General features: G+C 43.3%; 1 protein-coding gene across 1 annotated transcript in view; it reads left to right on the top strand.

Moving 5' to 3' along the window:
* Positions 1 to 24151, top strand: part of FIG4 (FIG4 phosphoinositide 5-phosphatase) — a 683868-nt gene that overhangs the window by 112691 nt on the left and 547026 nt on the right. Inside the window, exon 4 of the mRNA XM_069726226.1 lies at positions 1971 to 2094. Within this exon, the coding sequence (XP_069582327.1) occupies positions 1971 to 2094 (124 nt within the window). The remainder of the gene's footprint in view (positions 1 to 1970; positions 2095 to 24151) is intronic.

The raw sequence follows: 24151 nt of genomic DNA, 5'->3' as shown, positions 1-24151 counted from the left end.
CGGAGAAGGCACCCTTCAAATATCAGGGACCTGGAGCAGTTTGCCAAAGAAGAATGGTCTAAAATTCCAGCAGATCATTGTAAGAAACTCATTGATGGTTACCGGAAGCGGTTGGTCACAGTTATTTTGGTTAAAGGTTGTGCAACCAAGTATTAGGCTGAGGGTGCCAATACTTTTGTCTGGCCCATTTTTGCAGTTTTGTGTGAAATGATCAATGTTTTGCTTTTTGCTTCAATCTCTTTTGTGTTTTTTCATTTAAGACAAATTAAATGAAGATAATAATACCAAAGAATTTGTGATTGCAATCATTTTCAGGAAGAAACTGAGTATTATCTGACAGAATTGCACAGGTGTCAATACTTTTGGCCACAACTGTATCTAACTATCCCTGTGTTGCCCATTCAAATTTTCTTCATAACCAGGATGCTTGTATCTTGTTCTCACACGCCTTATGCATTTAATAGCCCTCTGTGTCTGTACTTTTGTGCATACTGGTTTGTTACCAGTTCATGCGCATTACATGAACACCATATTTATTATTTTAATTGCAGGACTGTACAATGAAAGCAATTGTTACCATCCACCTTTCGTGTCTCCCCTATTTCTTCATAGATTGTAAGCTTACGAGCAGGACTGTCATTCCTCTTGGTGTCTGTTGTTTTAACTGATTATTCTTATTCTGTAATGTCTTTTATTGTCTGTACAAGTCCCCTCTAAAATGTAAAACGCTGTGGAATATGTTGGTGTTATAGAAATAAAATTAATATTATGTTGTACTAATGTATAAATGTGCCGATATTCCTTGTCCTTTGTATTTATACAAGCGAACCTTAGAAATAAAGTAAAGCGTTAACAAAATATATTAATTTCGACTATCCTAATAGATGTCAGATTTGTAGCTGCCTTAGTGTACTATCAATTATATTTCAGACCTTGTACACTTACTGATTGTGGACCCATATTTACGGCTTCACATATTGTTTTTTCCAGTATGGAAAAATACATCAAATCAATTTAACTTTGTATTGTCTAAGCCTTGATAATTCCATATAAGAACAATGAATAATCTGATGATTTTATTTAACGGGTTCTTAAAAACATTGATAACATATCATTAGGATATACTGTATCATCAATGCCTGATCAGTGAAGATCCCATTGATGTGACCCCTACTGGTTTACTAACCAAAGTGAATGGAAAGCATGGTGCCATTTCAGCTCCTGTTGTGCTGCATCTGCAATAATATAGATTAGCCCAGCTCACGATCGCCTTGAAAATCCAGTCCTAACACAAGGAAATTGAAGCTTTTCACCGTTTGAGCACTCCATACATTGATTTTTAAGAACATTTTGAATTTCTGGGATCACTCTTGCTACAAAAATCAACACACAAGTAAGCAGTCAGAAAGGTGGCAGTGAAAAAACCCCAAAGAAAACGGATTTATCAATAAACCCGTCCCGCCCCCCCCCCTGCTCCAAGTTAACATATTATCAAAACAAGTTTGCTTCCTTGGATAAAACCTGATTATTAGACTCACCAGATTTTGGGGAATAGAAGCATATCACGTACGCAAATCCAGGACAGATGCTAAAGGCCTCCCATGTGGCCAAACTGAAGTTTGAGTTGGTAGTTTCTTTGAAGGCATGCCCTGAAGCGCTGCTGCTGTGAACATGGATGACTAGACTTCATTCTTCCCTTCATTTACTGGACTGCTCCCAGTATCTCCTGCCACTGTCCTGCATTCAGTACTCTATCCATATTCTATAAGTTTTCTTTTCTCCTTCATCTCATGGCACTGTCACATGGGGATTAATGCTAACAATGAAACACTAGGAGACATGAAGGAGGCTTTTTCACTGTATTGAACTCTTTAGCATGTAATCTGTCAAAGAAATATAAATGTATATTGTGTTTCACTTCGTGGAATTATTCTGAATGCTTAATATTCAAACAATTTTTTTTGATTCAGCATGTATATACGCAGCAAGAAGTACGAGAGCTTCTTGGTCGCCTTGATCTTGGAAACCGTACTAAAATGGGACAGAAAGGATCAGCGGGATTATCGCGAGCTGTGTCCGCATTTGGTATCGTGGGTAAGATTATTATTTAATTTTATTGGGTTTTAATAAATTAGAATCTTTTTTCTATAATAATTTATGAATCCCTTTTATAAACAGTTCTTAAACAATTTTTAGTTTTTGTATGGCACATTGAAATATACCAGAGCACTAGAGGCACACATTAACTCTGTTGTCCTTTTTTATTCTACAATATTATATACACAGCTAAAAGAGCATATAACTGTGCCAAACCTATTTAGAAATTATTTAATATCCCATACCCTCAGGTTGCCATTTTAATTCAGACCACATACACAAAATGGGCAAAAATAATTTAGACTCTATCTCCTCCGATATCTAAAATTAATTCAGACACCAGACTCAAACCTCATAAATACTGTATATACTCGAGTATTAGCCGACCAGAGTATAAGCCGTGACCCCTAATTTTGCAACAAAAAACTGGGAAAACGTATTGACCCGAGTATAAGCCTAGGGTGGGAAATGCAGCAGCTACTGGTAAATTTCTAAGATAAACATAGATACCAATAAAAATATAATTGATTGAGACATCTGTAGGTTGTGATTCTGAATATCAGAAACAGTTCATGATGGGCCCCATAAGATGTTCCATACAAAAATATGCCCCATATAGTGATGCACAAAGGTTAATAATGGCCCAATAAAATGCTCCATATTAAAATATGCCTCATATAATGCTGCACAAAGGTTATCGATGGCCCCATAAGATGCTTCATAGAATAATTTGCCTCTGATAATGCTCCAAAAGGTTGATGGCCCTATAAGATGCTCCATAGAATAATATGCCCCATATGCTGCTCCATAAAGGTTGATGGCCCCCATAAGATGCTCCATAGCATAATATGCCCCATATGCTGCTCCATAAAGGTTGATGGCCCCATAAGATGCTCCATAGCATAATATGCCCCATATGCTGCTGCAATTAAAAAAAATAAATTAATAAATAAAAAATGACATACTCACCTCTCATCGCTGCGCGCCGAGTGCCTGAACAGGCGGGGACACTGGCGCGCTATGGGATCAGGTGCCGGTGTTGCCGCTGGCTCAGGCGCCCAGCACTTGCGATATTCACCTGTCCCCGTTCCACCGCCACGCGCCGCTGTGTCTTCCGGCTCTCTGCCGTGATTGTTCAGGCAGAGGACACACACTAAACACGTCATCGCGTCCTCTGACCTGAACGTCACAGTCAGAGGACGCGGAAGACACAGCGACAGATGAATATCGCATGGCTCACCCTCCCCCGTCCTCCTCACCCCATCCTGGCACATCTCTACAAGTCCCTTCTTCTCTCTTGGTCTCTGGTGTGCGCTGTCAGCTTGTTCCTGTGTTCATCGGTCACATGGTACCACTCGGTAAAGTAATGAATATGCACGCCACACCTATGGGAGTGGAATTGCGTCCATATTCATTACTTTAATGAGCTGTGCCACGTGACCGCTGAACACAAGAAGAGCTGCAGGCACCACAGGCCATCTGAGAATAAGGGATGTGCAGAGACCGCCCGGGAGGTTGAGTAGGATGTGACAGCTGCCGATCCCCTGGGACAATGACTCAAGTATAAGCCGAAAGGGGCACTTTCAGTCTAAAAAAATGGGCTGAAAATCTCGGCTTATACTCTAGTATATACGGTAAATCAAACAGACTTAAACACCTCAAATAATTCAGACTTCAGACTTAAAACCCAGTAATAATAAATCAGACCCCAAGCTCCTAATTTGAGACCAGACACCAATATTAAAGGTATTTTCCAGTTCACCACCTGGCAGCACCATGGGGGAGGACGTCCTTCTTACCCTCAGTGGGACAGGAACAACGAGCGGTTAAAAGGACCCTCCCCTTACCACCCACCAGTGTTTTTCCTGTCCCCACGGGGGATAGGAACGGTAAGCGTGTCCTTGGACGGTGCTTTGCAGATGGTGAGGATCGGGGGGCCCAGCCTTTCCCTTGCCACCGCAAGATATCTGTGGCTGATACCTGCGATGGGGGGTCCCTCAGCCAGCCCCAGTGTAGCGCTGATCCTGGGATCGGATCTGCTTCTTCCTCCGCTCTCGGACCGGGCGCCATGCTGCTGAAAATCATTTACTGGCGGGGCTGGTGTAACAGCGGCCGCAACGGCCGTGTCACTTCTGGCCGCGATATCTCCGGGCTCCAGTGTCTGCCGGGCAGCAGAATTCAGCGGTGCGCCGGCCTCGTGGAGAGGCCCTTTGACAGCTTGGTCACGCCGCCTGGGGCGCGGTCGAGAATGAGCAGGATCAACCAGGTAAAGAAGCGCATATAAGGGGGAGGGCGCTGTATGTACCGACGGCCATCCTGAAATTAAGGAGCACCCGGTCAGTTTGCTCATTTTCAATGGAGGAAACAGCCAGACCTGAGGGACCAGAGCAGAGCCAGGGGCACATGAATAGGCTACTCACACAAAGCCATACCACAATTCCATTCTAATCCCCTGTACACTCAGAGATCATACTGAAATCACTGTGTGTTTTTAGGGAGAGCCTTCCACCCCATCAGCAGAAAAGAAGAAATCCGGGAAGAGTAAATGTCCCATTTGCACCGCTAAATTGCCAAAAAACTGGCGGAAACCGCTCTGTACATTTAAGATTGTCGGGGAAGAGCAGACATCACTAATGACCAACATGAGGTCAATGATAAGACAGGAGGTCCAGGCTTCCATCTCGAGCCTGAATCTCCCTCATACCATCCAAATGGAACCGCAGAGATCGTGGAAAAGGCTTAGAGAATCCAGCCCCTCCTCAGATGATGTTTCAGAAAATTCGGATCAGGACAAAAGGAAGATTCAATAGGAAGAGGGAAAATATATCTCTTTTCAGCAGCAGACGCAGATGAGCTCCTGCACGCAGTATGGAACACTATGCAGTTGCAGGATACCCCAGACACCTCTATGCAGGATGAAATGTTTGGTGGTCTGCATTCCCAGCTTACTAGAGTTTAGAGTTTTCCCAGTTAATAACCACATCTGGTCCATGATCCTAGAGGTGTGGCAGGAGGCGGAAAAGAGGCTAGTAGTGCTGAGAGACTTTAGGCTCCGATTGTCTTTCAACTCAGAGGATATAAAAACTTGGGATGAAGTACCCAAGATAGACGTGCCATTGGCCAAAGTGGCAAAGACGGCGATCCCGTTCGAGGACTCTTCCGGACTGAAGGAACCAATGGATCGTAAGACAGATGGACTACTAAGGAGAGCCTGGGAGTCTTCAGCAGCGATAATTCGGGCCAACATTGCAGCAACCTCTGTAGCCCGGTCCATGCATTTATGGATGCACGATTTAGAGGAACATCTCAAAGCAAAAACTTCCAGAGATGTCATACTTAAGTCTCTGCCTTTGTTAAAGCTCGTGACAGGATTCGTGGCAGATGCATCAGCAGAGTCTGTGCAATTCGCAGCCAGGAGCGATTCATTATCTAATGCGTCCTGAAGAGCAATCTGGCTAAAGACTTGGTCAGGGGATATCCAGTCAAAAATAAGCTCTGTGCGATCCCATTCTCAGGGGGTTAAGTGTTTGGGCCAATTTTAGATGACATACTAGAAAAAGCCTCAGGTAAGAAAAAATGGTTCCTTGATGAGAATACGAGAAAGTACCAGCCCTTTCGTAGATCCCGTCCAGGTCAAAAAACAGACTACAGAGGGAACGAGAAGACAGGGAGGTGGAGCTATCCCAAAGGAGGGAAGAGTAGAGACTCCATCTTCCTGGGTCCGGGTGCAGGGAAATTCGATAAATGACGTCATCAGAGTGGGAGGTTGGTTAAAGGAGTTTCTAGGTGGTTGGCAGAAATTATCTCAGAATCCTTGGATTCTTCATACAATTGGCCAGGGTTACAAACTAGAGTTCACCAGCCTACCCCCAGAGAGGTTCATAGAAACCAAATCCCATCTTCTACTAGACTCCCCTATGTGGACATACATCCGGGAGCTAATAAAAATTGATGCAGTCGTTCCAGTTCCCGCTCCAGAGAGAAACAAGGGTCATTACTTGAGTCTCTTTTCAATAAAGAAACCATCAGGAGACCCCCGAACTATCATAAATCTCAAACCCCTGAACAAGTGCATAAAATGCAAGATATTCAAAATGGAGGCCATAAAATCCACGATACCCTGCCTTGATAGACAAGGACATGGTAATGTGCACTTTAGATTTGAAGAGTGCATACTACCATGTCCCAATCCACACTTCCAATCAGAAATATTTAAGATTCGCCCTGATAAACCAGGGGATAATCCATCATTTTAAATTCCTGTGCCTCCCCTTCAGCCTTGCTTCAGCCCCCAGAATTTTTACCAAGCTGATGTTAGAAGTGATGGCTTACTTAAGAAGCCACGGTATAACCATAGTACCATGTTTGGATGACTTTTTGGTAGTGGCGAGATACGAGAAACAACTCAGGATCGACTGGTGCTTCACAATCTCCATGCTGCAGGAGATAGGGTGGATCATAAATTGGGAGCAATCAAATTTGGTCCCAGAATACAGAATAATATTTTTGGGAGCCATATTAGTTTCCCACATCAGAACATCTTTTTTGCCAGAAGGAAGACAAGCCACAATTATTTGAAAATGTCCTCCGGTTCAGAAAGAAACCGTCCTCTATAAGAGAAACAATGAGGATTCTGGGTTTAATGATGGCTTGTATTCCCTGTGTGAAGTGGAGTCAATTTCACTCTTGAGGGTTGCAGAAGGAGGTTCTGAAGACCTGGGACAGAAGACAGAGTTCATTGGACAAGAAGATGACTCTTTCTCTTTCTGTGAAAAAAGCACTAAATTGGTTGACCATCCCAGGAAACCTGAAAGTAGGCGTACCATAGGTTGTCTGTCCCTGTATCAACGTTACCACAGATGCCAGTCAGTTCGGATGGGGCGGACATATAGAAGGAAAATACTACCAAGGTCAATGGAATCCAGAGATGAAGTCCAGGTCATCAAATTTCAGAGAACTATACGCAATATGGAAAGTTCTTTACCAGGCTCGGTCAGAGACCAGAGGCAAACATGTGAAAATACTGTCCGACAATGTGACAGCAGTGGCATTTCTAAAACACCAGGGAGGCCCGAAGCACCCAACATTACAGCATCAGGCAAACCAGATTTTCAGATGGGCAGAAAACTGTCAAATCTGTCTTGGCAATACACCTGGAAGGAGCCAAGAACCAGGTGGCAGATTTCTGCGAACAAGACCAAAAGATGTGGTAATGAGAGCCCATCTCTGAGCTGCAACGTTAACAGAGGTTCGAAATCTGGGGGTTCAATCTGTGGAGGAGCTCCGGATTGTGATACCAGAACATCAAAATGTTATACTAATTCTCCTTATAGAGCGTGCAAATTAAAGATTTAGCAGAAATGTGTTGCCAGGTTTGAGGTGACAGCCCCTTTCCCAAAATAGACTCCCATATACTCATGTACGGATGTTTCCAATCATGACCTCCATGGGGATAATTTATAATCATATATATATATATATATATATATATATATATATATATATATATATATATATATATATATATATACATACATACACATACATATATATATATATATCTATTATATATATATCAGAGATTAATCCCTTGGTTGATGGGCCCCTTTTGCAAATCCTCTCAAAATCAATTGGTAAGGACACCCTCAATGCTCTGTATAACAACAAAACAAGATGTTTAATCTCCATATACTGAAAGAACTCCTTATTAGTCATAGGAAATCTAGACTTGATATCGTCAGACGAAAGAGCCTCCAGTGTGTCCCCATCCACCAAGTTCGCAAATCTGAACAATCCTGCCGAAATTATATATATTATATATATCACAATTCCTCGCCCACCCCAGCACTCTCCTACCTACCACACTTTCAGAAATCTACAAGCCATTAACCCTCATACACTTTCAGACTCCTTACACTCATCACTGTCCCCCAATCTCTTCTTTTTCCTGTCGTGATCTGGCTGTACATCACTACAGTGACACTCTTAGAAGCACCCTAGACCAAGTAGCTCCCCTCACCCTCAGAACCTCCAAACACAGAGTGAAACAGCCGTGGCTCACATCGCAAACCAGATTTCTTCAGCGATGCTCTAGGAGTGCTGAATGCTTATGGAGGAAAACTCGCACACCAGAAGACTTCATACACTTCAAATTTATGTTAAGGACCTATAACTCTGCCCTTCACCTCGCCAAATAGTCCTACTACACCACCCTGATCTCATCACTATCCAACAACCCCAAGAAACTTTTTAACACCTTTCACTCCCTCCTCAGGCCAAAAGCACAAGACCCTATCACAGACATTTGTGACCTGGCCTCCCACTTTATAGAGAAAATAGACAATATCCGTCAGGAAATCCGCTCCCAGACACCAAGTGCAATGACTCCCATTCCTCCCTGCATCTCCCCTGGCTCACTCTCCACATTCGATCCCATCACAGAAGAAGTAGTCTCCAAGCTCCTTTCCTCTTCTCGTCCGACTACATGCACCACCGACCCCATTCCCTCACACCTCCTCCAGTCTCTCTCTCCAGTCGTCACAACTCACCTAACTACAATTTTTAATCTCTCCCTTTCCTCTGGCATTTTTCCCTCCTCCTTCAAACACTCTATCATTACTCCATTACTAAAAAAACCCACCCTTGACCCATTCTGCACAAACAACTACAGACCGGTCTCCAATCTCCCCTTCATCTCAAAACTCCTGGAGCGCCTAGTCTACTCCCGCCTTACCCGGTACCTCTCCACTCATTCCCTCCTAGACCCTTCACAGTCCGGTTTCCGCCACCTACATTCAACAGAAACTGCACTCATCAAAGTGACCAATGACCTTCTGACAGCAAAACGTAATGGTGACCACTCTCTGCTCATTCTTCTCGACCTTTCTGCAGCTTTCGACACTGTTGACCACCCTCTCCTACTCTCTAGGCTCCGGTCACTAGGCATTAAGGACACTGCTCTCTCCTGGTTCTCCTCCTACCTTTCTGAACGCTCCTTCAGTGGTCTGTTCTCTGGCTCCACTTCATCTCCTCTTCCTCTCACTGTTGGGGTACCTCAGGGCTCAGTCCTTGGCCCTCTTCTCTTCTCCCTCTACATGGCCCCAATTGGACAGACCATCAGCAGATTTGGATTTCAGTACCATCTTTATGCTGATGACACACAACTATACACGTCATCCCCTGTCCTTACTCCTGCTGTACTACAGAACGCCACTGACTGTCTGTCCGCAGTCTCTGACATCATATCCGCTCTCTATCTGAAACTCAACCTCTCCAAAACTGAACTTCTTCTACTCCCGCCTTCTACTAACCTCCCTAAATCTGAAATTTCCCTCTCCGTGGGTGGCACCATAATAACACCCCGGCAGTAGGCGCGCTGTCTGGGTGTTATGTTTGACTCTGATCTCTCCTTCACCTCCCACATACAATCTCTTGCCCGCTCGTGCCGCTTACACCTAAAGAACATCTCTAGAATCCGCCCTTTTCTCACCATGGAGACAACTAAAACACTCACTGTCGGCCTGATCCACTCCCGTCTGGACTACTGTAACGCTCTATCAATTGGCCTCCCCCTCACGCGACTTTCTCCTCTCCAGTCTATCCTTAATGCCAGCCAGGGTTGTCCATTTGGCTAATCGTTACTCGGACGTGTCCGCTCTTCGCCAGTCGTTACACTGGCTGCCCATTCATTACAGGATACAATTCAAAGTACTTATTCTCACCCACAAAGCTCTCCACAGTGCAGCTGCCCCTTACATCTCCTCCCTCATTTCTGTCTATCGGCCTAGCCGACCACTGCGCTCTGCAAATGACATTCGACTAACCTCTGCACTAATCTGTACCTCCCACTCCTGACTCCAAGACTTCTCCGGTGCTGCGCCAATCCTCTGGAATGCTCTACCCCAAGATATTAGGACCATCCACAACTTGCATAGTTTTAGGCGCTCGCTAAAAACTCATTTGTTCAGAGGGGCCTATCACATTCCCTAATCAAACTCATTTTATGTTTGTGTGTGTGTAGCCCATTCACTATCTCCATCTACCACCCACTCCCTGAAGATGGCTGGACCATCATTGTAAATACACACCTGTACTTTGTATCTCCCCACCTCATTGTAGATTGTAAGCTCTCACGAGCAGGGTCGTCTTATTTTGTCTTATTTTGCTTTATTACTGTATTGTTAACATTGTTACCTATGACTGTTGTGTTTGAAACTGTTAAACTGTAAAGCGCTGCGGAATATGTTGGCGCTATATAAATACAAATTATTAATATTATTATTATTATATGGATCCATGCTATTTGGTATCAGAGGCTAATAAATGAATGATATCATTGGCGACTTATGAGAGGCCCGATTAATCTTCCTCATACATGCAAGCCAAACCTTCCTCGTAAACTGCATAGGATACAATAGCGGAACTAAAACCCTGATAGGCTTATTTGTCCACAGTGGGGAATTCGGATGAATTGGGGCCAGCCATAGTTTTTGTATTTGTTAAAAGCCCATAGTGAGGCCCAGGAGGGGATCCTGCGCAAATGGGCAGCCCAATAGTACCCAACAATGTCAGGAACAGAAAGACTCCCTTACATTTTGTGGGAGACAAGGACATGCTTGGAGATCCGATGATGTTTACCATTCCAGATGAACCTCATTGTAGAAGCCTGAAGAGACTTAGGTTCCTCCATGGAGACCTTGACCGGAAGAGTTTCAAAGTAGTAGAGCACCTTGGGGAGGATAGACATTTTAATTGAGGCTGTACAACCTGTCAGGGAAAGTGAAAGCGGCATCTATTTATCCAATAATTTCCTCAATTCACAAAATAGTGATGGAAAATTGCAAGTATTTAGAGTATTGTAAGAGGAGGCTAAGTAAACCCCCCCCCCCCCCCCCCCAAGTACTTGACAGCTTCAGTTTTCCATCTAAATTTGAAGTTTAATTTTAAGTGGTCCAGAACACCCAAATGAATATTTAACAGCATGGCTCCTGTTTCAGTAGTATTCAATTCGTATCACAATAAACCCCCATATATTTTTAACACATTCATGAGATTAGGTAACGTACTGTGAAGCTTAGTAAGGGTAAGAAGTAGGGATGAGCGACCCCGAACTGTAAAGTTCTGGACCCGTACCAAATACTTAGTGATCAGTTACAAAGTCCCAAACACGGGTTTCCATGGGAAACCCGTGTTATAGTTCGGGTCCAGGGCCTTTAAAAGAATAAAATTAATAATAAACATTATAATTGCCGTATTTTTCGGACTATAAGACGCACCGGACTATAAGGCGCACCCAGGTTTTAGAGGTGGAAAATAGGGAAAAAAAATATTTGAAGCTAAAAAATGTGGTAAAATATTTAATAACATAAATGACATACTATTATATGTGGTGTTATTATATATAATAGTATGTTATTATGTTGGAAGCTGCGGGACCAGTGTGGTGTCTGTAAAGCACTATATGAAGATGCTGGAGGGTGAGTATAAGAATGGGGGCACAGGGCTTATATTTAAAGCACCACTCCAGCACTGCAAAATAACACTGGAGTGCTGCTTTAAAATCCCATGGGAGAACTATAACTCCCAGCATGTCCTGCAGATCCTATGACATGCTGGGAGTTATAGTTCACCAAAGGAGTGGCAGAGTGCTTTATTGTGTTTTGTAAAGACTAACCTCTTAAATGTGGCAGCCAGCCACACTGTGGTGAGGTTAAAGCTGGAGCATCCCATTACTGTACACAGAGCAGTCCCTCTTTCCTTTCCACAGTACAGGTTATGAGGAAGCTGCAGATTCTAGTGGAGACTGGAGAGCCTGAAGGACCTGTGATGATGTCAAGAAGAGGGAGGGCTCTGAGCTGCCATGTGATGCTCCAGCCCGCCCACTCCTGACATAATCACAGGTCCTCCTGCACAGAACTCAGCTTCCAGCCCAGGCATGGCAGGCAGGTATGTAGCCATCTCCTCTCTCCCTTGGCCCCTGCTGCTGCCTCCTCTCCCCCAGACACACAGACCTGCCCAGCTGCTGCAGGAATCAGCGCTGGAGAAGCCATGTGTGTCCCTGCTTAAGCATTTGCTGCTCCCGGCTCACCGCTCAGCTGATAGGTGAGCGGGGAGTCGCTAATGAATATTCACTGCACTTAATCATCGGGAGCACATGGTTTCTCCAGCGATTCTGGGCAGAGGGGACATCCTGAAGTGGGATAACAGTGCGATCCCACTCACTGCTGCCCCCCTCCCCACATGCTACATCCGTACCATAAGACGCACCCACGCTTTCCTCCCAAATTTGGAGGAAAAAAAGTGCGTCTTATGGTCGGAAAAATACAGTATACTTACCTGTCCAGCCTGGTTCTCTCAGTCTTGCTCAAAGAAACTATCTTCAGTTTTAGCAGGAGGTTCATTGACTGAAACAAATAGGAAGCAATATGCAAGTGGCTACCTTTGGGAGACTAAAGTGTCACTTTTTAGCAGTGTGCAGAAGTGCTGGAGCAAGGAAAAAGATATGTTAAAAGAGGCACTCTTTATTGTTCCTAGCACAACTCTGACTGGTACTGTTTTGGGTGTATTGTGACTGATAAGACAATGATGTGGCTAGTATTTGGAACAAAAGTTCAGAATAAAAAAAAAAAAATCTATAATGACAACTAGGGATGGGCGAACCCGAACTGTAAAGTTCAAGGTCCCGAACACGGTTCCAGGGCCTGTAAAAGAATAAACAGGCCGCACGAACACTGCCGGAAAAAGCCGAAGACTTCCCAGTGCAGTGAATACTGCCGGAAGTTAATGAGTGGCCCCGTAAGCAGATGCTGCCGGGAGACAGCGGGATGGGAGGATGCGTATCTGTACAGATAAGTATAATTATAATGTTTATTATTAATTTTATTCTTTGTTTTACAGCCCCCCCGCCCCATCCCATATCTGTAAAATCCAAGCTCAGGGTTCGGACGCAAGTTTGCATCATCTCCGGTCCCGAGCTCGAACTTTGCAAAAAACTCGTGCTAACTCGCCGATCATCGGGGGGTTCGCCCATCACTAGTAAGGAGAACATCATCTGCAAACAGAGATATCTTATAAACTTTATTTCTGACCTCTACTCCTTAAATATTAGTGTTTTGTTGTATCATAGCTGCCAGTGGTTCTATGCACACAACATATAGTAAAGGCGATAGGGGGGCATCCTATCAAGATGGTAAAAAAGGGAGAGAAGTGGAAAGGTAGTTTAACCTTTGTCAGGCTGCATAATTTTACAACGTTAACAGGCTGCAGAGGTACAATTGTACCTTCATATATACCTCCACTATGATATTTGGCCAATATATTCTGGACCAAAACTGCAGAGATGTCACGAAATTTCAGCCCTCTACGGCTTTTCGAAAAAAAGTTATTGTAATTTTAAAAAGGAATAGTTACAATTGTACCTAGTCAGCCGGACGAAGGTTAAAGGGAATATGTCACCCCAAAAATCGTATATGAGCTAAGGCCGCCGGCATCAGGGGCTTATCTACAGCATTCTGTAATGCTGTAGATAAACTCCCTATGTAACCTGTAAGGTAAGAAAAACAGGTTATATTATACTCACCCAGGGGCGGTCCTACTGCGGTCCGGGTCCGATAGGCGTCGCGGTCCCTGTCCGGCGCCTCCTAGCTTCATACAACGACGTCCTCTTCTTGTCTTCCTGCCGCGGCTTCGGCGCAGACTTACTTTGTCTGCCCTGTTGAGGGCAGAGAAAAGTACTGCAGTGCGCAGGCGCCGGGCCTCTCTGACCTTTCCCTGCATATACTCTTTAATTGAGGCAGAAGGAGATTTGTACTATGCCCTTATAGCCGTTAAAAAGTCACCTGAGATACCAAACGCTGTCATAGTCTCAAACAAAAAATACCAATTTAGTCAATCAAATGCCTTTTCTGCATCTAGGCTCAAAATAAGGGTTTGTACATTATTTCTTTTGGAAACCTCTATCGGATCTATCGCCCGTCTGGTGTTGTCTTCCCCTGAAGAAACGGGACAAAACCCACCTGATCCTTATCAATAAGCAACTGAGCCTATTGGCTAGCATGTGGGTGAAATTGTTTAGGCCAGAATTTAATAGAGCTATTGGACGATAGTTAGAACAGTCCAGAGGAGCCCGTCCAGCCTTAGGAAGAAGAACCAGACATGAGTGTGAAAAAGAAACCGGTATGGGAGAACCCTCCATAAAGGAATTGAACATCTCAATCATATGGGTAGTAAGCTCCTCTATAAAGGTCTTATAATACAAATAGGTCAACCCATCCGGGCCAGGAGATTTACCCAAGGGAAGATCTTTCAAGATGTCTACAATCTTATCTTTAAGTACTGGTTGATTAGGAAATATTTATGCTTCTGGAGGGAGCACTGGAAGATCTAAAAAATAATGTTGCAGAAGGGTATCTCTAGTTTCCACATCGGGGGAAGGGTATCATTTAGGTTATATAATTTGCAATAAAAATCATAGAATAGGTTTGAGATTTCAGCTGTATTATAATGAAACGTGCCGTCATCTCTACGAGCCTGGTGGTTAGAGAATGAGACTCTCTCCTTCAATTGCCTAGCCAATAATGAGTGGCCCTTATTACCCTTTTCATAATATTATTGTTTTGTACTGTATATAAGAGTAATTTATCAGCTTTACTTATAGAAATATCTTTTAGCCTATTTCTAATCCCCACAACTTTTTTCAATGCCCCTAAATATTTATATATATATATATTTAATAGGCGTTGAGGGAGGATCACCCAGCACAGACCTGATAAATGCTGGAAGTCCAGTCTCACACAAGCAATTTCAGACCTGCAGGTCTCTTTGACCTCTGCAATTAGGGATTTGAAATCATCCTTGCAAGGAAATTGTGAAAGAACTGTTTTCCAAGATGACAAAAGAGGAGCACCCATTTGACCCTCTTCCTCCTCAGAGGACTCCCCTGTGTAATTACTCCAGACCCCTGCATTATTAGCAGTATGAGAAATGTTGGGGAGACCTTTCAGGGAAACCACATCTCCTCCATCTCTTTCTGTTCTGCTCTTTCCCAGAGGTATCCTCTTAGCTTTTAGGGACAGAGGGGACCCAGCTGCATGATACTGCAGAAGGGGAGGGGAGAGGCACCCTTCCGCATCTCCCTATGGCAGGCCACCATCTTGAAGAGCACATTGCCCAAGAGAGACCCGTTCCATCTGCTCATCTCTAGCCTGCTGCTGTTAGATATGCAACCTGCCTGACCATGCTTCGCACCCCTGTTAGGTACATTCTCACCAGGAGAGTTCTGGAGAACTTATCCTCCCGTTCCTCTCAGCATCCCCCTTATGCTTTGCGATCTCCTCCTCTTCCCGGCAAGATGGCGCCCGAACTGCCGCGCTTGTCTGATTCTGCAGGAGGAAAGCATCCAGAGCCGTCACGTGGGCAGCAGGCAATGCTCCCGTCTGTGCAGGAGTCTTCACACTCCTGGGACCCATCAAAACAGCATGAAAAAAAGCCAATACAGGTGTTTTATAGCTCCTTTAGAGCCAAGCCTGGCAGGAGCTCCTCAGACTCACGTCTTCTCAGCCCTTCCCAATGTTTTTATTTTACCAATCCAGTTTTGTAGGTCAAGTGTTGCAGAATTCAGTCGGCTGCTAAGCTGGCAGTATTTGGCAGACATAAGAATGTCAAGATTGGGCTTGAAATCATGAGCAATGGCCAATTGCAATGTTGCAAGAAGATATTCATCTGTAATTCTTGACCGTAACGCTGATTTGTTAACCTTCATTGAGGAGAAAAAACTGTTCACTTACAGTACATATGTACTTCCAGACATGGACATGATCCTGGCAGCAGCTTTAAGAAGTTTTGGAAACTTTTCTCATAAGACAAACTTATAGATATCTGGAACACCAATGTCCATATACTTCTATTTAAGAACAGTGTTGCACTGGAAGTCCACAATCTCCATCAGCAGATCTTCTAAAACGCAAGCAATGTCTACCGTAAACTGAGTGGCAAAGAGTGCAAATTCAGTTTCAAGTTCTTGGAACTCGTGAAAACGTCACTCGAACTCTTGCAGCAATTGAGAAATTATATCTGAATATTATTTCAAGTGTTCAATTCAGCTCGTACCAGCGACTGCATAGCTGAGAAATTAACGAAATTGCCTTACTGCAGTTGTTTGGCCCCCAAAGACAGCTTACATCTGAATGATTTTATACTATCAAACACCATTGTAGTCCTCTGCTTTGGGCCCTGCAACTTCAAGTTGAGTGCATTGAGGTGTTCTGCGACATCTGTTAAAAACGCTAAATCAGATCAAAAAGCTGGGTTAGGCTAAGTTCACATTGCGTTAAAGCAGCCCGTTCGACATATGCGTTAAACGGCCTGCGTTAACGCAAGTGCCGAAATGTGATCACGCTAGCACAGATAGAGCTAGCAGATGCTCTATCTGTGTTAGCGGTGACAGACCCGGAAACGCTGCAGCCCACGTCCCAGGGTCCGTCACTCAATGACAGCTCATCTCTAGCCCACGCCCATTGTGGGCGTGCACTAGCGATGCGTCCGACATAGGGCTTAATGGCGGCATTAACGGACTGCCTATAACGTAATGTGAACCCAGCCTTAGAAAGTTGGAAAGCATAGTTATCTTTCATTGCCATTAACAGCACTATCTCCTGTCTTAAATCCAAAAATATTTTCAACACTCTTCCCCGACTCAACCATCTGACCTTGGTATGCTACAGCAAATCTCCATATTCACTGTCCATATCAGGTCTGAGGAGCAAATTCCTTAATCAATTAAGGAGTTTGCTCCTCAGACCTTGTGGGGGCATCACAACACAGAACCAGACCCAGACCCCAATCAGAGGACAATAAAGCATTCACATTCCTTATCAATGAACTGTTCCAATATTTATGTTTATCCCTCTCCCATAATGATAGTTCTGCTTCACGTCACTTGTCTTATCTATTGCATTATTTCTCTGCTGTGTTGTGTATACGGTAAATATGTGATTCTTCAGATTTTATGTTAGTCTATGCCTGATGAAGGGACCTGAGTAGTCTTGAAAGCTTGCAATTTACAATCTTTTCAGTTAGCCATTAAAAGGTATCAACCACTGAAGACTCTCAATTCTAAATATTTTTCTATCTAATTTCTAACATGGTACAAAGATATACAGTGGGGCAAAAAAGTATTTAGTCAGTCAGCAATAGTGCAAGTTCCACCACTTAAAAAGATGAGAGGCGTCTGTAATTTACATCATAGGTAGACCTCAACTATGGGAGACAAACTGAGAAAAAAAAATCCAGAAAATCACATTGTCTGTTTTTTTAACAATTTATTTGCATATTATGGTGGAAAATAAGTATTTGGTCAGAAACAAAATTTCATCTCAATACTTTGTAATATATCCTTTGTTGGCAATGACAGAGGTCAAACATTTTCTGTAAGTCTTCACAAGGTTGCCACACACTGTTGTTGCTATGTTGGCCCATTCCTCCATGCAGATCTCCTCTAGAGCAGTGATGTTTTTGGCTTTTCGCTTGGCAACACAGACTTTCAACTCCCTCCAAAGGTTTTCTATAGGGTTGAGATCTGGAGACTGGCTAGGCCACTCCAGGACCTTGAAATGCTTCTTACGAAGCCACTCCTTCGTTGCCCTGGCGGTGTGCTTTGGATCATTGTCATGTTGAAAGACCCAGCCACGTTTCATCTTCAATGCCCTTGCTGATGGAAGGAGGTTTGCACTCAAAATCTCATGATACATGGCCCCATTCATTCTTTCATGTACCCGGATCAGTCATCCTGGCCCCTTTCCAGAGAAACAGCCCCAAAGCATGATGTTTCCACCACCAGTAGGTATGGTGTTTGATGGATGCAACTCAGTATTCTTTTTCCTCCAAACACGACAAGTTGTGTTTCTACCAAACAGTTCCAGTTTGGTTTCATCAGACCATAGGACATTCTCCCAAAACTCCTCTGGATCATCCAAATGCTCTCTAGCAAACTTCAGATGGGCCCGGACATGTACTGGCTTAAGCAGTGGGACACGTCTGGCACTGCAGGATCTGAGTCCATGGTGGCGTAGTGTGTTACTTATGGTAGGCCTTGTTACATTGGTCCCAGCTCTCTGCAGTTCATTCACTAGGTCCCCCCGCGTGGTTCTGGGATTTTTGCTCACCGTTCTTGTGATCATTCTGACCCCACGGGGTGGAATTTTGCGTGGAGCCCCAGATCGAGGGAGATTATCAGTGGTCTTGTATGTCTTCCATTTTCTAATTATTGCTCCCACTGTTGATTTCTTCACTCCAAGCTGGTTGGCTATTGCAGATCCAGTCTTCCCAGCCTGGTGCAGGGCTACAATTTTGTTTCTGGTGTCCTTTGACAGCTCTTTGGTCTTCACCATAGTGGAGTTTGGAGTCAGACTGTTTGAGGGTGTGCACAGGTGTCTTTTTATACTGATAACAAGTTTAAACAGGTGCCATTACTACAGGTAATGAGTGGAGGAAAGAGGAGACTCTTAAAGAAGAAGTTACAGGTCTGTGAGAGCCAGAAATCTTGATTGTTTGTTTCTGACCAAATACTTATTTTCCACCATAATATGCAAATAAATTGTTAAAAAAACAGACAATGTGATTTTCTGTATTTTTTTTCCTCAGTTTGTCTCCCATAGTTGAGGTCTACCTATGATGTAAATTACAGACGCCTCTCATCTTTTTAAGTGGTGGAACTTGCACTATTGCTGACTGACTAAATACTTTTTTGCCCCACTGTATATCTGTACCGTTTCAAAATAGCAGATTCTGCTTACAACAGTATTTGCCAACAAGCTTATGCTTTCAAACAGTTTATTTTTGTCCAGACAAATAATTTCACTTGCTTTTATAAAACAGTCTTTAATGAACTGACCCTCAGTAAATGTCATGAATGGTTTGCTGTCATGTTACGGAGTATAAAACTCGCTTTCACAGAAGCTCCACTTGACCTGTTAATACTTCAGAAAAAGTTTCGCTGCTTGCTTTCAGCTGCTGAAGCTTTTCATCTCTGTTTGCCAGACAGTGCTTCAAACTGTTGCTGCATCATGTAATTTCGACGCACATTGTAGTCCTTAAGCAATGCGATAAACTGAAAACAAATCAGACACTGGGCTCTATCTCCGACATCTGTGACAACATACAAGGTTTCCCACTTTTCATTAAATATTTTTTTTTTTGCAAGCAATCTTGTGCTTTTTTGATGACATTGATGCCATTTATGATTTTAATTGGGTGTTCTGTGTATTGAAAAATGTCTGTTAGCAACTCCATCCTGCTCCCATAGAAATGCATTGCAGTCTGCTGCCCCATAGAAAAATACTCTGCCCTTAAATACAGTCTGCTGCCCCAACACATGATAGTGCTGCAGCAGGTGCCTTAAGCAATGTAACGGCAGAACACTTGTACATTTCTACGTGGCTGCTGCCAAGTACAGACACATTCACTTGAATGAGAGATGAAGTGGAGTACTTGTATGTGACCACTTAGTCCTCTTTCACACGTTTGTTGGTCCCCCTGGCTGACGTCCAAACTTTAATGATACCAGCAGAGCGAACATGTACTGTCGTGCATCATTTTCAGGCGTGTATGCTTACTAGAGACAAGTTCATCAGGGAAGTTTCACTGCAGGTAATTTGCCTCTGCACCGTGAGACTTTCTCACGCTGCTAGCGGGATCTCATAGAGGTCACCGCAGTTCAGTCTGGCTGGTAACGCAGCCTCAGTGACCAGCGGTAACCTTGATTTCTTCAACGCTAGTCACTGAGGTTGCGCTCGCAGCAGTTCAGTCACCAGTGACAATCTACCCGGAATTGCTGTAAGACTGTAGACGTAATGAATAAAAAATTACATTTTTAACCTGCCCAGGTGAATATTACAACCCGCAACAGTGTCTTTGCTGAAAGATACTGACCTGAGCGGGCGAACCCACAGTGCTATATGGATTGCTTATTTTCTGGTTGTTTTCACTTTGTGCCGGAGAAGACAATCTTTTGTTTGCTTATGCTTAAGCAGGTTTATGACGCTAACAAACCTGACTGGACATTTTTATGAAACCGCTTCCTGTGCCTACCTCAACCACAGCTGAGTGAGTCCAACCCTTTCAACATCTTAATCACTATTGAGTTTTATATATCTCCAAAAGCGTGTGTTTCTCTTTTTTTTTTACTTTGGAAATCAGGATAATGTAGTGTCTCCACAATGAGATACTCTATTTTTTTATTCTTTTGTATTTGATTTTAATTTAATTACCGTAATAAAAACTTTATTTTACTACAATGGATCTCTTCATTACTCTGGATGATATTGCATACCAGAGTTTGGGTTCATTTTTTTTAGAGAGATTGCTGTCAATCCACCAAAACACAACCCCTTTAACTTGAGATGAAGCCATAGATTATGATCTGATGAAAATGTTTCACAAGCCACTCGTCATATTGCGAATAGCATGAAGAAACCCAACTTACTGTTCTGTTTGCAGAGACATGATGATATGAGAAAGTGAATAAGTAGCATGTTTCAATAAAGGCAAGCACTACCTGGTACACACGCACCAGAGATTTTTCAGCAGGGGGAGATGTTTTCATATATTTCCTCCACTCATTTGTTTCTGTGGCATTGTGCTTCCTTTTGAAGCATACACGTGAGCTGTAAACCAGACCTCTCATAGTTATTCAAGGTATGAATCAGGCACTTAGTGCAGCCCCGATGAGTAACACATGAAAGGATGCATTTTTATTCTAGTTATTGCATACTGGCAAAAACAAGTCTGCCTTTTAGTTGTATACATAGGTGCTGTAATTGTACAAACACGCATTTCATGTAACATCACAATGTTTTAGACCTATTGATTGCTATGAAGAACGCTATTGGGAACACTACAATTATTTTTTGTTTTGGTTGCTTTTCAAAACGTAGTTTTATGTACATTTTAAGGATGTTTAACTGTGAAATGTCACTAACTCACTATTCCTTCTCATTTAACATAATTGTAATCTTGCATTGCGACATTTCAGACATGATTTATGATATCACAAAATCAATATACCTAATTTGGACGTGTCTGTGCATAATGAGTTATCCACAGCTGAACAGTAACTTAGGTATCCATACTTAATACCACTAGCAGCTAACTGCCTGGTCGTAACCATGGATACCTAAGGAGAGGAGCTTTCCCTGGTGGTGAGTTAAGGCATAAGCCTTTTTTGCAATACTCAGGCAACACTGAGGCAACAGTGTGAGGCAACATTGCAAAGATGGATCAAATTGAGCACGCTGCTGCACGTAGAGAAGCGAATCACATACGGATGTGTAACCTGCGTCTTAATGAAACAGAAGACTAACAAAATTGTTGAAGAACTGCTGATGCTGCCCGACAGAGGGCGGCCAGAGCAAGAGAAACGAACGAAGTAACTAAATCACGTAGAGCATCTAATGCTGCACTACAACGAGCAACACGCAATGCACAAAGTGATACACATATTTCACAAAAAAGAGAACAAGACAGAATACTTGTCCAAAATGCAAGAGCCACTCGACGATGGCAAGTTACATTTGCCGCTGGAGGACTTCTCAATCAAATTGATGAGACGCGTATTGAAGAGCACTATGCTGGCGAACTGACTTTTCGATGTAAGTTCTGCCAATCTAAAAATTTCAAAGATCAAATGGCAGTTAGCGCTGCCCATCTTCTGACATCATTTTATGTCTTGCTAACTGCGCCTGTGCGGCCACGCTGCCAGAGATCCCGCCCCGCAGTGTGAATAAATCAGAAGACACTGCGGTCAGCACGACATCAAATGATGTCAGAAGACAGGCAGCGCTAATTGCGCTTGCCCAAGGCATAAGATAACAGCGCAGGCGCTGGGACAGTTGAAAACAACGCTGAGGCGGCGGCGCCAGGCGCCAAGAGGGCCTTAATGACGGCGGTGCTGCGTCTGCATTAAGGGGGGAAAGACCTGCCCCCAGGACTATTTCAAGGTTTTTTGGACAAATTGCAAAATCAATTATTTCTGCAGTTACAGCACCAAGAACTAAAAACCACCTTGTCAGAATGCAGCATTAGTGCTGCACAAGGTGGCTCTTTTAGTTACAAACACCTGGGGGTGTGACAGGTTCCCTTTAAGGACTGCCAGTGGAGTCGTACATGACACGTATAAAAATGCGTGCATTGATCTTCATCTTTTGGAAAACAATTCCCAATGGGAAGATCGTATAATGGATGCAATCGGTTTCCAAATGCCCTACCAACTTCGTGAATTATTTGCTAAAATTTGTGTATATGGGGAACCTGCTAAACCATTGCCATTAGGGCAAAAATATAAAACCAAATTTACGGAGGCTTACATCAGGCTCCAGAAATTGCTGAGCAACTGGCTCTTTTTGATATTAATGAAGTGCTCTTAAGCAATAAAAAGTCCTGTGCTGACTACGGATTGTCAACTGCAGTAAATGTTCCAGATGAAATACTGGAACAACTGAATTATGCTGTAATAAAGCAGGAGGCTGAGCAATTGAAAGCTATGCTTAATGAAGCTCAGAAATCAGCATTCCATGCAATTATGCAAGCAGTCAATGCTTCATAACTTGAAACTTCTTCAATTTGGGTCTCATCTGACCACAGCACCTTCCTCCATACATTTGACAAGCTCAAAATGAGCATTATAATAATGTATGTAAGTAAAGGCCTCTTTCTGCCCACTCTTCCATAAAGGCCACCTCTATGGCATGTACGGCTTGTTGTAGTCGTATGGACAGATACTCTAGTGTCTCTGCTTGTGAATGCTGAATCTATTTTAAGGTTACCTTTGATCTTTGTGCTGTCTCTGATTAATGCCCTCCTTGACCTGGTGGAGCGTTTTGGTGGCCAATCCTCTCTTGGCAGGTTGTGGTACCATGTTATTTCCATTTGATGATAAGGTATTTGATGATGCTCCAGGGGATCATCAGAGATTGAGAAATTTTTTATAGCCCAATCCTTACTTGTGCTTCTCAACAACTTTGTCCCTGACTTGTTTGGAAATCCTGTTGGTCTTCATGGTTTTGTTTGGTTAGTGGTGCCTCTTGCTTAATTGTATTGCAGATTCTGTGGCCATTCAGAAAAGGTGTGTATATACTGACAGACCATGTGACACTTAGATTTCATACAGGGGGACATCCTTTCACTAAGTATGTAACTTATGAAGGTAATTGCTTGCACTAGAAATTTTTAGGGGCTTCCTAGCAAAAGGGATGAATACATATGCACAAGACAATTTTTATTTTATCCCACACATTTGATTTTTGCCTATATTTGTGAGCTAGCACAGTGAGTGTTCATGGTGCTTGCAGGGATCTCACAGAAGTCACCTCACCTCAGCCCGGCTGGGAACGGCGCTCGGTGACCGGAGGTGACCTCTATGACGTCACCCCCAGTCACTGAAGCTCCGCTCCCAAACAGCTCATTCACCAGTGGATTTCAGCTGGGACGGTCGCATCTTAGCACCGTCCAGGTTGAAAACTGCATATGCCCCAGATATGGATTATGTGGAACACAACGACGGACAGGTATGGGTATATTATTATTTTTTTAATTTTACTTTTATTACAGGTGATCGAGGGCTTCGCTTGGGTTAGGCATTGCAATAAGTATGGTTTAATTAAGGTTTTGGCATAACTCAGCCACCACCCTGCCGCATGCAGCAAACATGTAAGGTGGATGTCGGGAACATGTTTTTCTATCATACAAACCCAAGAGTCCAGAGTTTTAAATTTAAATTTTAAAGATTTGTCCTATACTTTCACATTTAACCCAGTAGTGTATCTAGGTCATCACCATAGAACGGGGTTCATATATACTCTTGGGTCTTGACAGGTTTCATAACGGTCATCTATATAATGAAAAAAAATGGTGTTCTGCACAAACATTGAGTCATACATTGAGATCTATAAAATGAGGTTTTGACAATACCCCTTATTTTTTATTTTCCTTTGCAAATTCTGGTCTATCCTCCCGTTCTTGTACCCACTTCAACCAGGCCTCAGTGAAGGTGGCATACCACTGT

This window comes from Ranitomeya imitator, chromosome 5 (assembly GCF_032444005.1).
Source record: "Ranitomeya imitator isolate aRanImi1 chromosome 5, aRanImi1.pri, whole genome shotgun sequence".
Lineage (NCBI taxonomy): Eukaryota > Metazoa > Chordata > Amphibia > Anura > Dendrobatidae > Ranitomeya > Ranitomeya imitator.
The sequence above is the reverse complement of the archived record's forward strand: the minus strand, read 5'-3'. Positions and strand labels throughout refer to the sequence as shown.